Source organism: Westerdykella ornata, assembly GCF_010094085.1.
Source record: "Westerdykella ornata strain CBS 379.55 unplaced genomic scaffold EI97scaffold_1, whole genome shotgun sequence".
Classification (NCBI taxonomy): Eukaryota; Fungi; Ascomycota; class Dothideomycetes; order Pleosporales; family Sporormiaceae; genus Westerdykella; species Westerdykella ornata.
Window position 1 is genome coordinate 1,025,479 of NW_022986851.1, and position 16,018 is coordinate 1,041,496.

A 16,018-nucleotide genomic window follows, 5' to 3' on the forward strand; every position below is an offset into this window, starting at 1 on the left:
ATGGTTTACATGGTTTAAGCTAGAGCATTGACGGTGATCTAATATGAGACTGCTCTCCACCTTTGGGTACATTCCGCGTGATGTTTCGTTTTGAATCAAGCTCCTGATGCTTCATGTCTTGCTTTGATTTAGACACACAAAACTTTGCACGTGTTTGTGCAGTGTGCACTCCTGTGCCAGTGCAGCAAGGTCACCGCATTGAACTCGGATGATCGGAGCATTCCCTTATGGCCCTTTCGCCACTTTCCTATAGTATTCTTCCTCCTAAGGGAGAGAGCCGATTTCTTAAGAAATGACAGGTTGAAGGTACCTTGGCCGACAGGGACGGGGAGAAGTTTCGCTCCGGCTACTATGCCCGTCTGCGATGACCGCAACACAACGGTATACTGCTAAATGCAAGGGTTCTCAGCACTTTTCTCAGACCGGTTGCAGTACGTTGATACATTGTTTCTCATTCTACGGCTTCGAAGGCAAGGTTCGACGTCCTTTTTTGAATGTCCTCATGGCACTCATTAGCTATGGTTTTACTTCAGATTAGTGGAGGACGGCACACGCCCAATGTGCCCGTGAGGTAGATGGAAGTTTAAGTGTTATCTATATGAGATGTCGAAGTAGCGCATTGATGGGATCTGATGACGGGTTTCACTGACCATGACTCCTGACTTCCATTTCCGAATTGGACACCAGTGATGGGTAGCTTGTACGGAACATGTACTTCCCACATCCCACCCACTGTCCCCCTAAACTAACTCACCTCCCACAATTCCTCGTCGCACAAACCGTAACCTCATGGATATACCTAATCCTCCCTCCCTCGACCCTGAACAGATTCGTACTCGGCGTCCCCTCGGGCCTCGTCTTCTCGATGAACGGGAAATCGTTGAAGATGCCCACGGCCCCCAACACCTCATCGACCACATACCTCCGATTCGAGATGGTGAACGGCTCCGGGAACAAGGGCATGGTGCACGAATTCGCCGACGCGTTGCGCTGGCCCGTGTAGATGCCGCCTTCGAGTCTGGCGCAGGGCGTGCCGTAGGGGACTTGCACGGTGGCGTTGGTCCAGCTGTCGAGGTAGGCGTCTCCCGCGGCGCGGAGGACGGAGCGCGTGTCGCGGCGGCCTGGGGGGATGGGATCCCAAGTCTCCTGCTGGGTCCAGTGGAGGTAGGACGTGGCGTTGAAGAGCCAGTCGCCAGTGTCGGCGACGACGGATTGGATGGTAGAGATGCGTTGGTCGTTGGTGAAGAGCATGCGGGTGCTGATGACGTACGGGTGGGGGTTGGTTGCGGCGGTCAGTTCGGTGAAGAGGGCGCATTCGGTGGTGTCGTAGATGGTGCGGTTGAAGTCGATGGTCATGGGGTTGCTGAGGACGGCTTGGGAGAGAGGGAGAGGGACGTCGTTCTCCTGGTATGAGACGTTCGCTGCCAGAGGCAGGCTGTCCAATTTGCCTGACGCTTGTGCTTGGATGTATCCTGCTGCGGTCTTTTCTAGGAATGCTCGATCGCATACTGCTGAAGCCTTGAGCGCAAAGCTCATGCCAATGAGTGAATGTGCGCGCATTGCGTTTTTGAGTCCAAGTGATGTCTGCTTGCAGCCGAAAAGAGTTCCTGACCCAAGCCTCCGTGGAATGAACGCCCGAGCGTCATATAAGGGTGTGATAGAAGCAACTCTCTGTGATATTTGTGGCCCCACATCTTGGTGTATATCCAAGTGTAAGGATACAAAGTGCTGTTGATATGCGCTGTTTACAGTGCCATTTAACCGCAATGCTTCTCCAATCACACGCTTGACCTTCAACTGAACAGAACAATTTCAGTGAATGTTATTATGCAGGTGGTCGATGAAAGGTTCGGCACTGGCCATACCTCTAGTAGATTGACGCGGCTTGACTTCTGCTTCAATGCAGTGTGACCCCCACAACTAGCTAAGGCCATCTCCACACAAGCGAATTTCCTCATGTTAACGGACGATTGTCTAGGAACCACTTTGGGTAGCTAGTTATCGCGATTTCAACGATGTAGATCTAGCTTGCGTCTATGTCTTACTACGTAAGTCGCGGGATACTGCAGGTGCGATAATCAGACCCATCTATATCAATACCAACCTCAAACCCACCATCCAAAATCCACCCACTCAATTCGCAAACTCAGGCACCTCCCTCGTCGTCTCCTCCTCCACCTCCTCGGGCGGAAAATCCGTCTCAAGAGGCCCATACACACCCTTCTCACTCCTCCCCATCCCACCCCCTCTCTCCTCCGTCAACCCCCACTCCTGCAAGAAAAACAACCCCTTTCCATCCCTCCCCTCCCCCCTACTCTCCCTACTCTCCCTCATCCTCTCCTCATCAAAGTCAAACACGCGCCAATCCGCATTGAAGAACCGCCGATTACACACGGCCGCGCGCAAGAAGCCCGAATGCGAGACCACGGCAATGACCTTCTCGGGCCGCGAGTACAGCTTCTCGAGGCACGTTTGGCCGCGCGCGAGAATCGCCTTGCGTGTGAAGGCGTAGGGGTTGCTGGCGAGGTTGGTGGTTTTTTCCGGGAAGAGCGGGTCCACAGGGGAGAAATCCAGGTCTGGGAATTCGGTGGCTAGGACGCTGAGGGGGGAGCCTGTGTCGCAGGGTTTGTCTGCGTTTTCTGTGAACGTTGGCTGTTAGTATGAGGTATAGTTGTTGTTTTTCTTATACGACTTGTGCCCGTGACGGTCTGGACAATGTTCCAGAAGGTGTAGATAGCTTCGACCACCTTGACATTGGGACCGTTCAATTCGAGGAAATGGAATGATACGTACCTTGCCATCCAGCATCCGGCAATACTGGCACTTTCTTTTCGTCAATCAACCAGCCCAAAGCCAGCTTCATGGTCTGTAATGTCCGCCGCATCGGGCTGACAACAATCAATTCGACGTCCTGTGCAATTTTCTCCTTCTTCAACGACTCGGCCAACTCGGTGCATTGTTGCTCACCCAGTTTGGATAATGGGGGGTCGTGGAGTGTGTAATCGCTGGCAATGTTATGCAGCGCCTGGGCATGGCGGATGAGGAGGAGCGTTGGAGGCATGGTGTACGTGAGGAAAGAATGGAAAGCAGGGTGTAGACTTGATCTATGGCCCAGGTATCGCAGCGTAGCCGTATATGCCTGTGTTGTGACTGATGCGGCTCTATCTACAAGCTTTATAGAGGTGTTGATGAGACAGCCTGTCTGCAGTGGGGCGCCTCGTCGTTGTCTGAACGCTGATAGGTTGCGCCACTCCAGCTTGCAAGCGTAATTTATCATGATAATCCGACTTCAATCGTCATCGGCTCAAGATGCATATCCACCAGCTCCTCCAGGCAACGCGGTATTCAAGCCATGGCACATTATGCAAGGCTAACGGCATTCCACATTATACGTCTCGACACCATGCGTCTTGACATGCTGTCTATTCTTTCCTCTTTTCCTCCTATTCTTCCATCTTCTCCTCCTCTTCGTCCTCATCATCGCCCTCCAGCGCTTTCTTTGCAAGCCGTTCTGCTTCCTCGAGCAACTCCTTGGGAACTTCTTCGTGTCTTCCCTTGGTGGGTCCATCCAGCGAACTGACCCATGTCATCTCGAGCTCAAACTCCTTGTCCTTGTTGTCGTCGTGTGCCACGTGGATGATCCGCGCCGCTTCCTTCACACCATCATACAACGAAAGTTCTCCGGCTGAGAGGTTAAGCTTCTCCAGTTCGGACTTGGCAGCCTGTCGTCCTTTTCCGGTAGCTGCACCGTAGTACCCCTAAAGCCCAGTCAGCAGCATGTAGATGGACATTGTACTGTGCTCTCGTACCCAGTAGGATCCACTAGGCTCAATCATGTATAGGAAGGGACCGCCGCGCTTCCCGTCCTCCTTCTTGCCGCCTGCACCCACAGACGGGCCGGAACCAACCTCCCCGTCAACAGGCAGTTCCGCCTCGGAATCCCAACCACCGATGATTGCCGTCACACCAAACGGTCGTACGCTTGAGTACAATGTGTAGGCTTGAACGTAGCTCCCCATGCGGTTGGCAAGTGCAGTTGTGGGAATCGGAGCCTTGTAGGTTGAGCGCCACGAAGCTGCTTCGTCACGCGCGCGGGAGACGAAATGGCGCCCATCCGGAAGCAAGCCAGAGGAGACCTGATACGGGGTAAGCTGATGCCGGTATGATAGGCCGAGCGGAGCTAGGGAAGCCCTTACAACACCAATATTCCGGTCTACAGTTGATATCCGTTTGTTCGCTCCGGGTTTCAAAAGCTTGCTTGTGATGAGTTTCTCTAACGCCAGAACAACACCGTCCTTGCACCGTATGCCAATGGCTGTGCCTCCGTTCTCGACCGCCTTCGTCGCGTATTCGACCTAAATGTGTGAGCGAGGAAGCGGGGCAGTGCAGCAAGGGTGCAACGCACTTGAAAGTTGCGGCCATCGGGAGAGAAGACGGAGTTAGACAGGTCATAACCCGTTCCTATTGAAGTCTGTACAGTAATATCAGCTCGCCAGCTCCAGTCATTCAGACAGACCGCGAGTAGCTTACCATTGTGATTGCGGGGAAGCAGTGACCGAGGGAAAACTGAAGTGGAGGACGGAGAGCTATAAGCGTGTGCCTGCCACACAGAAGCAGATATGGAGACGGAAATCGTGACGCTGTGGAGATATAGAGAGAACGAACGTTGGCTTGAGCTTGGAGCTTCACCAGGCAAGCGCGATGCGCGGCTGCCAAGATCTTACCCGGTAAGAGTCACGTGTATAAAGCTTGGCCTCAACCTCCACCTGGGCAACCATGCCCCATGGCATACCCCCAACAGGAGAGGTGCTACTTCTGCTTCATCTCTAGGGTGATATTGGATTCCGCTTGCTTTCTCCATTCCTGGGTTCTCTGCGCGTCGGATTCTATCCTCAGGTGCTGCCTCATGCACCCTTCGCCCCCAGATTATTAGACGCGCCAATCGTCTCCGATGCGTCGCTCGAGCCCGTGTCCCACCAATACTGGTTGATGAGCTGTTCACCAGCTGTCCAGCAGTCTGCAAAATTGTAGGAGTTGCTATTGGCCGCAGGATCCCTAGCGCCTGATTTATGTTTCAACTACCTCCGTTGAGTGGACAGGCGACCGCTTCCTCGCCGCATTTTCTGACATTAGGTACACATGACCCCACGTTGACAAGTCTATCACAATATATAAAGGATCCCCCTCTGCCACACCTTCTCCTTTTTTTAAATGTCTTTCTTTGTCCTCTACAAAGCCTTTATTGACAGCTAGGTTTTCTTGTTCCTTAGCCATCCGGCTCACATCTGCTCAAAGACGACTTTATTGGGCTCGCTCCAGTCGTGCCCAACGCCAGACTCGAGTTCGCCTGTGCACGCAAGATACACATAACCACAGGACCCGCAACTCGGCACACGTTCGGCTGACTCCCTCACTTGTTTTCGCCTCTTTCTTAATCTCTGCAGATTTTGGCTTCTTATAAGATATCGTCCTTGTTCTGCTGATTTTGCTATTCGACAAATTTGACGGTTGCGGCAGCCTATAGCACAAACGGACGCTGGTTCTGTTCGCCTTGGACCCCTCATCCTCTGTCTCTCTACGTCTGACTTTGATTGCCTGTAAGCCCTGGAGCCTGACATTACGAGTGGCACGTCGACCTGCTCACATCCACGTCATAGTGCGGCGTACCCACGAGAAGTAAACACTAGAGTTCAAGATAAAACCAGAGTGATGCAACAAGAAGAGCTTGCACGCCTATTCTCGGCGAACTTGACGCTCTCCCAACATCTTCCTCAAGACATTGAACCATGTGGGAAGCAACAATTCGCGGAGAAGCCGTCGCCGCAGCAAGCGGACGTTCCAATCTCCTCGCCAATCACATATGCTTCAACACACTACACGCACAGCTACCATGTTGCTCCCGTTCGCCAAGCCCCCTTGGTCGGCGAGAAGACAAGCAGGAGCGCTTCTGAACTTCGGAGCATTCTGATATCCAACAGCATTGATCCATCACTGCTTTTTCCCTCCCAGATTGACCTTTTCACGAACGCTGATGATGATCAACGAGTTCGACTTCTGGAACTATGGCGGATATCCCCTCCTTCAGGTCGCCAGGGGATACCCGAGGGCGTGGATTACAGTTTATCTCGGCAGCTGTATGACTGGCCTCCGACCAGCCTGGCTCAAGAGGAAGCCATGGCGAAGTTACGGTACGAGAGAATGATGCAGGAGCGTGCCCAGAGCGAAGACGTTCAAAGATACGAACAAGAGCTAGACCGAAGCATGGTTGCAGAAAGCAAGCCGTCACCTGTACAAGAGCACGCGGCTGCGGAACCATATATCGTCTCCGGGTACGAAATGCTGGCCATGCGAGAGTATGAGAAGTCGGCACTCTCAGCAGAGCGCCATCTCCACGAGAGCACACGATATAACCAGGCGACTGATCCTGTGTATATCCAAACCGGTACGAACGGTGGCCGGTGGGAAAAGCACGTTGGAAGTATTATCGAGATGGAGAACCAGTATGGAGCATTTGCACAGGCCAGAGACCATGATGTCCAGCCCATCTACATGGATGACGAGATGGTTATGTGAAATGGCCAACGGGTCCATCGCGAGCGGGCAAGATGTTCCCTATCATTCTTTTTGTCAGTTTTGATCGCCAATCGCCACTCCCAGATGTTTGGTTTCAGTTCTTGCCATGGAGCGGCGATACCGGAGATTTTCCTATGTTAGGCCAGCGCAAGAACTATGCGCCAAATTGCGGATTTAGAGCGAGATTAGTATACCCATGCAGCATTCCAGCGGTTTCCTGAAGGTCTTAATAAGTTTAAATGATACAACAATCCGGTTCATGCTTCCGATTGGTATGGTACAAAGCGACGCTTGTTCTTGATCCCAAACTCCATGTCAATATGCTGTCCCATAATTCTTTACAATCCTGAATATACAGATAACCCACCACCAAATCCAGCGGACGAAGCAAAGCCGCTCCCCACTGAACCCCATGTTGCACCAAAGAGAGGCAGCACTAAGCAGCCTTGCCACTGGGCCACTTCTTCCATCCACGACCGTGACCTTTCTAGACGGATGTCAGCATTCGAAATCAATACACCACTCATTATACACACCTGCTTCCATTCCTGTATCAAGGCCGGCATGTTTATCATAGCCTGCCGCCTCTGCTCCAATCTGGCCTTCAGTGTCCTCTCCCAGACCTTGCCCTTGACCTTTTGTCCCACACCCGTACCCCTGACTTGCAACCCGCGCTCTATCCTCCTCTTCTCCTTCTCTCCGGGCTTCTTGATCGTGTAGGGCAGTAGATCCAACACACCATGTTTCTCTGCGAGCTTAACCAGGTCGGCCTGTTTGCGCAGTCCATACACGGGACCAATCCATTTTCCCGTCCGGAAGTTCTTGCGCGGCAGGAATGGATTGTGATAGCCCAATTCGAGGGTAGAAGATAAGGATGTGGATTCGGTCGCTACAGTTGCCGCGGCATCTTCTACGGAGGAAACATTGGCGTCTTGCGATGTGGTCGCCGCTGCAACGCTCGCAGGTTGAGGAGCCGCGGAGGGTTGGTTAGCGAAGAGTTGTGGCGGAGGGAATCGCTCGAAAAACCGGATTAGGCGTGGCGGAAGCCCTTGTGCGAGTTTGATATGCTTCGCTGCCTGCCGTGTGGTCATCTTGGAGGGGATTGCGGTCGCATATGGCGGCGCGGAGAGTGCATGCGGAGATGAGGGTTGTGGAGGAATTTCGCGCACGGACATTCTTGGCACTGGAGCTCTAGGCGACGCAGTGCGCGTCCAGCTTGCTACCTACTAGTAGTATCCAACATCCTACACAACATTCTGGCTCGTCTGTACTGCGTCTTCTGCCTTTTGCTTCACAGATCGGTGCACTTGAACTCTGCGAATTCCGACTTGGTTGAAGCTCTCTAAATCACCTCAATCACAATTATGGTAAGCATCCACTCCACTCCACTCCGCTATAACATGCACATCGCTGACCGGGACAGTCGTCCCCATTCTCAATAAGTACGGTCACCTACTGCTCGCCTCAGTTTCCGGATTCCTAACAAATCTAGATGGCGGCGCCTGCGTTGCCATGGTGGGCAAGGACTGCGTTGCTATCGCCTGCGATCTCCGTCTAGGCATGCAAGCCCTCACCGTCTCCAACAACTTCCCCAAGATCTTCCAGTACGGCGACGTATACCTGGGCCTGACAGGACTCGCCACCGACGTCTCCACCGTTTCCGATCTCTTCCGTTACAAGGTCAACATGTACCGGCTCCGCGAGGAGCGCAACATCTCTCCCCAAACCATGGCCAACCTCGTCAGCTCAACGTTGTATGAGCGGAGATTCGGGCCCTATTTCGTGTCGCCAGTGATTGCGGGGATCAACCAGACGACGGGAAAGCCCTTCATCTGCGGATTTGACAGTATCGGGTGTATCGACTTCGCCAAGGACTTCATCGTCAGTGGTACTGCAAGTGATCAGCTGTTTGGCACATGTGAGGGCCTGTGGGAACCCGACCTGGTGCGTGTTTGGTATACATAGTATACCTGGTCACAAATAGCTGACTTGTGTGTAGGGTCCAGAAGAGCTGTTCGAGACCATCTCCCAAGCGCTGCTGAACGCTGTGGATCGTGACGCTTTGTCGGGTTGGGGTGCACACGTCTATATAATTGAGAAGGGCAAGGTCACTAAGAGGCTATTGAAAGGGCGACAGGATTGAGGAGCAGGCAAGATTTCAATGGCAAGGAAGCAGCATTGGCGCATTTGGGCGTTCTCTCCGTGGTGAGGGGCAGACATGACTTCTAAGGTTTAACATATGACTCTGGCAAGAAGGCACATGTGCTCGTACTGAACATTTGTTTACGAGCATGAAGGGATAGTTTAGCTGCAATAGAAGGCTTTGCTATCCAATGCGATTCATGTAGCTTATCGCTCTGCTGGATCTGTTCCAACTCTGGCTCAAGACGTTCCACGCGCAGCGTTCGAATCGAGCACCGCCCGCCCTGAGGACAGAAACAAAGGTACTCTATCTCCTAAAATACAAGGCCTATTTTCTCCAACACAACAACGTAGTGTAGCTGATGAGATAAAAAGGAGTATGAGTTGTATACTAAGATTACATACATTATACCATCTTTCGAAGTGTTTAGCAGCAATTTGTTCAGGCATTAAGGAGAACGGAGCTCAGCTTTTGAAGTTGAGAGGAAACCTATCATCTCGACGCCTGGGGCCGCGTGGCTTCAACAATCAGCAGGAACTCGTCCCCCTCAAGCATTTCACCCAAAGGCCACTCCCTATTCTTCTTCACCCATGCCAGCGCTTCAAGTGGCTCTTTATGATCAACAAAGAACCTGGTATCAATGCCAGACACGAGTCCAGTTTTATCTGAGGGATCAAAGAGGCTGCCACGTAATTTAGCATCTCGGATATACTCCACTGGCGAAGTTTTCATTATCGACGCCGCATTTTGCTTGATGAAATCCAGCGAGACGGTATGAATGCAACCTGGCAGAGATGAGCACGCAGCCAGCCGACGACGCTTGTAGTTCTATCGACTCACTTCCGAACGCTTTTGCGAAAGCCAAAATATGAGCGGGATGACAGCTTGCAATGCCGTAGACATCATCGCCGTCCACCTTGAGCTGTTTGAGGAGTCCAGTCGCAAGACCAAATCCACGGTAATCACGGTGAATGACCAATTGGGAGACCCAGCAGATACGCCGACCGTTCGCAGTCCAGCGAGCGGCCAGAGCATTGCCAGCAAGACGACCGTCGACGGTGACTCTCACATACAACGACGTGTCACCCGGTAAGTGCTCCTTGCGAAGCCTTTCTTTGCTGAGTCGAACGTGCTCACCTGATATACAGTCATATCATCTGTACCGTTGTGAGAGGAAACCCGACTCACCGGCTTTACCATGCGGCCCCTCTACCTGCTCCGCTTGCTTGGCCCAAACTCCATAGTGTTCGGAGAAGAGCTCTGATGCTTCCTCGAGCATCTTGTCCGTAACCTCGTCACTCGAGAATCTTTCGTAGACGGTTGACCTCATTGTGCATGTGTCTGTGATGCGTAACAGTGATTGAAGAGAAACTGGCATTGACGGATTTATAGAGGGTACTGGACCGACCGCTACTATTACCAATGACGCCAGCAAGCGATGAATGGCCATCAGTAGCTAGCTGCGGGGAAGGCACCGGAAAAGCACCTAAGACGTAACGCAGGACAAAGCGACGACGAAGGTCCAATGACAGTTCACACACCCCGCGGGCAAACTCGAGACCAATCTAAACATGCCAAAGCTCAGTGAGGACGAAGCATTGTCGCTGAACAGAGAAGAGAGACGCTCCTTGCAATACCTAGTGCTCAATGCCTTCTCAGCGAACCAGAGTTTTCACGACTGGAGGGACAACACCAAATCGTTCGGGCCTATAGCGAGAATAACACTTCTACTTCTTCGGCGGTTAGCTAAGTAGGCTTTCGAAAGGTTGTTGTTGATAGCTGTGATTGCACAAGTCCATGAGAGATGGTGAGAGAAAGACTAAGCTGCCATGAATGTGGTCTAGGCTGATGTCCAGTCACGTGCCGAGGCTTCTATCTGATCGGTCTTGGCATACAGACTCCAACTACATTCGCCGCCGAAAGTCTCTCTCATTTTCCATTCATACACTCCAAACTAGGAGAACAGGAAGATGGAGAACTCAGTCTCTGCGCCGCCTCCACCGCCTCCGAGCGCGGTACCTCCGCCCCCTCCGCCGACGGGAGTCCCACCTCCGCCTCCGCCGCAAGAGGAGGAACTGGGTCCCCAACTTGCGAAACCAAGAAAGAATGGCACGTCGAAGATAGCCGCAAAGAAACAACCGCCCAGTATTGACGATATACTCCGGTTAAAGAGGGAGCAGGAGGCTGCTGCTACTAAGGTAGGAATAACCTCTAACCCCACCTGCTGTGCCATATTTACATTGCGTAGTCTTGAGACCCTATGACTGACATGAACATAATAGCCAAAGTTCCTTACGAAAGCCCAAAGAGAGAAGCTTGCGCTTGAGAAGCGGCAGAAAGAGGAGGAAGAAGCGCGAAAGAAGAGAGAGCAATCTCTGAACGGAGCTACCAATGGCATTACACAAAACGGGGCTTTGAACGGTCGACCAAGCCATGAGACCAATGGCGCGACGGCCATTCCGACGGGCCCGCGTGCGATGCGAACTGGCGAAATCCCGAGCGGTCCTTCGTCCACCCGTAACAATGCCAATGGAGACATGGCTCCGCCACCGGTACCGAAGGCGGGAGACAAACGCCCTGCGCCGCGATCAGCATCAGAAGACACGGAAGCGATGATGATTAGACAGCGCTACATGGGCGCGGAACAAGCTCAGTCTACTTTCTCCGCAAAGAAGAAGCGGAGACGGACAACGGAGAAGAAGTTCAACTTCGAATGGAATGAAGATGAGGACACAAGCATTGACCATAATCCGATATATCAAGACAGGGCAGAGGTTAACTTTTTTGGACGCGGGAGATTAGGTGGCTTCACCGAGGAGATCGCTGAGCTTGGTACAAAGAAGTTCATCGAGGCGATGGTGGCCAGAGATCCTCTGACGGGGAGAGAGCGCGCAGAAGCCATTCTGGAGATGGAGCGTAGGCGGAAGGAAGAAGGGAGCCGTGCTGCCTTGGACAAGCATTGGACGCAGAAACCCTTGGAGCAGATGCGCGAGCGTGACTGGCGTATCATGAAGGAAGATTTCGGTATCGCCACAAAAGGCGGATCCATTCCGAACCCAATGCGCAATTGGCAAGAATCTGGGTTGCCGGACAAGCTGCTCCGAATCGTGGATGAGGTTGGATACAGCGAGCCGTCCGCCATTCAGCGAGCAGCGATTCCCATCGCGTTACAATCCCGCGATCTCATCGGTGTCGCTGTGACAGGTTCGGGCAAAACAGCTGCATTTCTGCTGCCCTTGCTGGTCTACATATCGAAGCTTCCTCCCCTGACAACTCAGAACAAGCAGGACGGTCCTTATGCCCTCATCTTGGCTCCCACTCGAGAACTGGCACAGCAAATCCAGGTGGAAGCGAACAAGTTTGCCACCCCTCTGGGCTTTAGAACAGCAGTCTTGGTTGGTGGCCACTCGATCGAGGAACAGGCATTCGAGTTACGGGACGGTGCGGAAATTGTCATTGCCACACCCGGACGTCTCGTCGACTGTATCGAGCGTCGTCTGTTGGTTCTGAGCCAGTGCTGCTATGTGATTATGGATGAAGCCGACCGGATGATTGATATGGGATTCGAAGAGAGTGTTAATAAGATCCTGGACTCTTTACCCGTGAGCAACGAAAAACCGGATTCTGATGCCGCCGAAGACGCCACGGCAATGTCACAGGGACTGTACCGCCAAACTATGATGTACACAGCCACTATGCCTCCACCCGTCGAGCGCATCGCTCGCAGATACCTGCGCCGCCCAGCCATCGTGACCATCGGTAACCAAGGCGAGGCGGTCGAAACCGTCGAGCAACGGGTTGAATATATTCCGGGAGAGGATAAACGGAAAAAGCGCCTCCAGGAGATCCTCAACTCGGGCCAGTTCCGCCCGCCCATCATCGTCTTCGTCAACATCAAGCGCAACTGCGACGCTATTGCGCGGGAGATCAAGCACATGGGCTTCAGCGCCGTCACGTTGCATGGCTCCAAGACGCAGGAGCAGCGCGAGGCTGCGCTCGAGAGTCTGCGTAAAGGGCAGACGGATGTCTTGGTCGCTACCGACCTTGCTGGCCGCGGTATCGATGTTCCGGATGTGAGTCTCGTCGTCAACTTCAACATGGCTTCCACGATTGAGTCGTACACACATCGTATTGGACGTACGGGACGTGCGGGTAAGAGTGGTGTGGCAATCACGTTCTGGGGTAATGAGGATGCGGACGTCTTGTACGATCTCAAGCAGATGCTCAGCAAGAGTCAGATAAGCAAGGTGCCGGAAGACTTGAAGAAGCACGAGGCGGCGCAGCAGAAGGGTGGGAGGAAGAAAGGTGCTGGAGATGCGAAGTCTGTCTTGACTTAAAACAACATGGTTAAGGTGCACAAAGGGATTCTGTTGATGCAACAAGGCTGGAGTTTAGGCGATGTGCTAATGGGACTGCACGTTCTGGCGCAACAGGGGGTTCCTAGATACCAGGCACCTTTAGTGAAGACTATAGTACTCCTACCCTAATGCCATTCCATTGAACATGCTTTTATGCACAGATGATGCATCGCGTGAGGAAGGGTAGCAAACCTGGAAGTTCAAATCTTCAGTTCCGCTATTCTGCTTAGCAACATGTCAGCCTCCCTCTGCCCAGTCATGAGCTTTAACTTGGGTATCCTCCGTTTCCACACCCCCAGGTCCCTTGGGCATGTCATGTCTTTTAGCCAACTTATCCGCTGTATTCGTCGCAGGTAAAGACACCACTCCGCCTTCTTCCTTTAGAGTCGGCACATCACCTAGCTGGGACAACAGGCTATCAACTGGTCGCAACTGCGTAAATTCGTCTGACACCGCGGACATGCTTTTCGAACGCTCAGACTGTAACTCATCATCGTGCTCCGGCTCCTCATCCGCACCGACACGCCGCTCGAGCGACCGGACGGCTGTAAGATAACCCTCCGACTGGAAGCGCTGGCGCGGCTTATCTTCCTCGGACCCTTCGTCTGCAAGGAGACTACCTGGGCCAGGGGTGGTAGGCGTACTCCTAGTCCCTCTTTGCGGGAGTTTGTTAGGTGAACGCGACCAGATCGGAAGCCTGAAGAGCGACAAGAACCCAGGGCTTTTCTCCCTTTCTTTCTCCTTGTCCTTCTCCTCGGTCGTGCGCCGCCTCTCCTGCTCTTCCTCCTCCAAGGTCACCCCGCCCTCGTCCTCAGCCGCGGCGACCGCCATGGCCGAATACACACTGGATGGCAGTGACGCGGACCGCACCTGCTCCCCCGCTTCTCTGAGTTCCTCTCCGAGATTCTTGAGCGCCGTCTCAGTCACCTCAATGTACTCGGGGTAATCGACACGGCAAGCTTCACGAATCAACCGCAGCTTCTCCGAATCCTGCCTGATAGCTTGCTTGGAAAGATCGGGATGCCATCCCATAGCCCGGATGTCCGACTTCATTCCGCGGTCCACCTGCTCCTTGACGCCCATCAACTCCACCAACCCATCCACCTCTGTCTTGATCGTGCTTATGAAGTCGCAAAACTTGTTCACGTCTTGCACGACCCACCGCTGGGCCGTCATACTCAAGCCGCGCCTGCCCTCGGGTCTCCCTCTCTCCTGCCTGGCCAAGTCCTGCAGCAACGAATACTTCTCTCGAAACGACTCCAGACGGTTCGTATCCAAGGCGGGATATTCAAACAAAGTTGGTCCGAAGCGCTTGGGGCTTTTGAGCCCATACTTGGCCATCAGCTCCTCCCGAGTGAGATACGCCGGTCTTCCTGCGATCTGGTTCAGCGCGGCCCGCACCTTCTGGTATGTCTCCGGTTCGTCGAGCCTGGGATTCCGCAGGGCGAAAGGCACCGGCAATGTGGGATCGGGATTCGTCGGCGCGGGTCGACTCGGAATCATGGACCGGGCTATGGTGCGAGGAGGAGCGGATATCCCGACGGCGTCGCCCCAGATCAAAAGGCGGCCCTGCTGGATGCCGAGTTTGGCGAGGGCGACGCGCTGGGCATGGTCGGTCGGTTTGGCCGGGTGGATGAGGTTGAAGACTTCGACGCATGAGCTGAATTGTGCGGCGAGCGTGCAGACGTTTGCGAGGATTTGCGCTTTGGTGTGGGGTGGAGGAGGTGGTGCGGCTGCTGGAGGAGAAGATGGGGTGGCGACGCCTGGCATTGTGGTAGCTTCAACGGCAAGAGAAGAGGAGCGTCTCAAAGGCGGAGGGTGTCAATCAACCGACAGACATGGAGAGCGATAGCAGTGGCATAGAAAGTGACAACATCATGGTTGTGGTGAGGGGTCGAGGAGGCGACCAGATGAAGACTGGAGGAGGCATGACGTTGATGCTGCTTCCTTCTGTGAGGATTGGGCGTTCACCAAGCCGCCTAACGAGCGGGGTGGTGGGTGGCCAGAGCAGCGCCGCATGCAGGTGGGTGGTTTCCCAGTCTCCGCGTGACGCTCTTCCGAACCTTGAGGAATCTGGACAGGGCAAGGCGATGGGAGGCGGTGAGGAGATCCCCGCGGGTGCCGCAGAAGGGATGAGGACAATCTGACAGATGTGACGGCTCGCAGAAGCTGTGAAAGACGAAATGGACAAGGCCTCGAGGCATGGGACGAAAGGCCGCACAATGGATCGAGGTTGCGTAAGAAATGCTGACAAGCTCTGTGTGGCCATCCAGGTAGTGTATTTCGTAACGAAAGGCCCCGCCTTGCCCTGTTAGGATTAAGTCAACATTAAGCTCTTTAAGGTTACTTCAACGTCAACCACCTCTTCTCATCCTCTGAATTCATGGCAGTCGACCCATCTCGACTGTTCTCAATTCCAAGTTCGCTATCCGTTCGTAAATACCATGGATACTATAGTAGTAATGAGCCTTGTTAGGCAGAGTAAGCGATCACTTTGTTTCCCCATCAGTGCTAATTTCTATTCGTCGATTTCTCTCTGGCCCGTCTCTTTCTCGTATTTACCGGTTACACAACATATTCAATTCAAAATACCAAGTCTCACCAGCATTGATCGAGATGTATGACAACAATGGCCCTGGGCCTCACGCATGTGCTGCAAAGAAAGGTTTTCACCACCACCTTTTCGGACGCCTTACGGGTCCACCACCCCGGCGTGCTCAGACTCTGAGCTATGGAGACTGTGGAGTACCCCTGGCTGACCTGCTGCACTAACTATACCCTGCCAGCATGTATTGTCAAGGATCGTACCTGCATGGTCGGGGACAGAGCTCTGGCATTGGTCTCTCTACGGGGAGTTTTAAGCTGAGAAGCTGACGTGCGAATGCAAACATGTTCGTCGAACAGGACCCTTCGGCAGTTCATAAAGATGCTCACGTCCCTCCGT

General features: G+C 53.4%; 9 protein-coding genes across 9 annotated transcripts; 3 read left to right on the forward strand and 6 right to left on the reverse strand.

Annotated features, from left to right (window-relative positions):
• Positions 1–750: 750 nt before the first annotated feature.
• On the reverse strand, positions 751–1,560 carry EI97DRAFT_463370 (uncharacterized protein; the record flags this gene model as incomplete). Its single annotated transcript, XM_033801349.1, has 1 exon — positions 751–1,560. The coding sequence occupies one exon, from the start codon at positions 1,558–1,560 to the stop codon at positions 751–753; it is 810 nt and encodes a 269-aa protein (XP_033658490.1).
• Positions 1,561–2,133: 573 nt separating this feature from the next.
• EI97DRAFT_366584 (phosphoglycerate mutase-like protein) lies at positions 2,134–3,061 on the reverse strand (the record flags this gene model as incomplete). The annotated part of the gene is made up of 2 exons (XM_033795038.1): positions 2,134–2,639; positions 2,794–3,061. 2 exons carry the CDS (start codon positions 3,059–3,061, stop codon positions 2,134–2,136), a joined length of 774 nt encoding a protein of 257 aa, XP_033658491.1.
• Positions 3,062–3,360: 299 nt separating this feature from the next.
• On the reverse strand, positions 3,361–4,775 carry EI97DRAFT_15530 (proteasome subunit alpha type-3). The gene is made up of 5 exons (XM_033793288.1): positions 4,531–4,775; positions 4,406–4,471; positions 4,197–4,355; positions 3,810–4,136; positions 3,361–3,758 (listed from the first exon to the last, which is right to left on the reverse strand). Exons 1-5 carry the CDS (start codon positions 4,531–4,533, stop codon positions 3,444–3,446), a joined length of 870 nt encoding a protein of 289 aa, XP_033658492.1. The 5' UTR covers positions 4,534–4,775; the 3' UTR covers positions 3,361–3,443.
• An 882-nt stretch (positions 4,776–5,657) lies between these two features.
• EI97DRAFT_429047 (uncharacterized protein) lies at positions 5,658–6,834 on the forward strand. Its single transcript, XM_033797352.1, has one exon. The coding sequence runs from the start codon at positions 5,710–5,712 to the stop codon at positions 6,571–6,573; it is 864 nt and encodes a 287-aa protein (XP_033658493.1). The 5' UTR covers positions 5,658–5,709; the 3' UTR covers positions 6,574–6,834.
• Positions 6,785–7,693, reverse strand: EI97DRAFT_429048 (uncharacterized protein). The gene is made up of 2 exons (XM_033797353.1): positions 7,110–7,693; positions 6,785–7,060 (listed from the first exon to the last, which is right to left on the reverse strand). Exons 1-2 carry the CDS (start codon positions 7,662–7,664, stop codon positions 7,010–7,012), a joined length of 606 nt encoding a protein of 201 aa, XP_033658494.1. The 5' UTR covers positions 7,665–7,693; the 3' UTR covers positions 6,785–7,009.
• Positions 7,694–7,809: 116 nt separating this feature from the next.
• On the forward strand, positions 7,810–9,084 carry EI97DRAFT_389177 (proteasome subunit beta type-3). The gene is made up of 4 exons (XM_033796199.1): positions 7,810–7,940; positions 7,997–8,015; positions 8,066–8,517; positions 8,573–9,084. The coding sequence occupies exons 1-4, from the start codon at positions 7,938–7,940 to the stop codon at positions 8,714–8,716; spliced, it is 618 nt and encodes a 205-aa protein (XP_033658495.1). The 5' UTR covers positions 7,810–7,937; the 3' UTR covers positions 8,717–9,084.
• Positions 9,085–9,208: 124 nt separating this feature from the next.
• Positions 9,209–10,510, reverse strand: EI97DRAFT_497676 (uncharacterized protein; the record flags this gene model as incomplete). The annotated part of the gene is made up of 3 exons (XM_033802522.1): positions 9,905–10,510; positions 9,557–9,853; positions 9,209–9,501 (listed from the first exon to the last, which is right to left on the reverse strand). Exons 1-3 carry the CDS (start codon positions 10,164–10,166, stop codon positions 9,209–9,211), a joined length of 852 nt encoding a protein of 283 aa, XP_033658496.1. The 5' UTR covers positions 10,167–10,510.
• Positions 10,511–10,686: 176 nt separating this feature from the next.
• On the forward strand, positions 10,687–13,053 carry EI97DRAFT_454187 (DEAD-domain-containing protein; the record flags this gene model as incomplete). The annotated part of the gene is made up of 2 exons (XM_033800514.1): positions 10,687–10,914; positions 10,999–13,053. The coding sequence occupies 2 exons, from the start codon at positions 10,687–10,689 to the stop codon at positions 13,051–13,053; spliced, it is 2,283 nt and encodes a 760-aa protein (XP_033658497.1).
• Positions 13,054–13,171: 118 nt separating this feature from the next.
• EI97DRAFT_429052 (uncharacterized protein) lies at positions 13,172–15,281 on the reverse strand. Its single transcript, XM_033797354.1, has one exon. The coding sequence runs from the start codon at positions 14,842–14,844 to the stop codon at positions 13,312–13,314; it is 1,533 nt and encodes a 510-aa protein (XP_033658498.1). The 5' UTR covers positions 14,845–15,281; the 3' UTR covers positions 13,172–13,311.
• Between the last annotated feature and the right edge of the window lie 737 nt (positions 15,282–16,018).

Bases quoted from the DNA above. Each gene is read 5' to 3' on its own strand.
- EI97DRAFT_429052 (XM_033797354.1), bottom strand. From the start codon at position 14,844: ATGCCAGGCGTCGCCACCCCATCTTCTCCTCCAGCAGCCGCACCACCT.
- EI97DRAFT_389177 (XM_033796199.1), top strand. The intron at 8,518-8,572 runs GTGCGTGTTTGG...ACTTGTGTGTAG, and splicing joins GCCTGTGGGAACCCGACCTG to GGTCCAGAAGAGCTGTTCGA.
- EI97DRAFT_15530 (XM_033793288.1), bottom strand. The intron at 4,356-4,405 runs GTGCGTTGCACC...TCACACATTTAG, and splicing joins CCGATGGCCGCAACTTTCAA to GTCGAATACGCGACGAAGGC. The intron at 4,137-4,196 runs GTAAGGGCTTCC...ACCCCGTATCAG, and splicing joins TAGACCGGAATATTGGTGTT to GTCTCCTCTGGCTTGCTTCC.
- EI97DRAFT_429048 (XM_033797353.1), bottom strand. From the start codon at position 7,664: ATGACCACACGGCAGGCAGCGAAGCATATCAAACTCGCACAAGGGCTT. The intron at 7,061-7,109 runs GTGTGTATAATG...ACATCCGTCTAG, and splicing joins TGATACAGGAATGGAAGCAG to AAAGGTCACGGTCGTGGATG.
- EI97DRAFT_429047 (XM_033797352.1), top strand. From the start codon at position 5,710: ATGCAACAAGAAGAGCTTGCACGCCTATTCTCGGCGAACTTGACGCTC.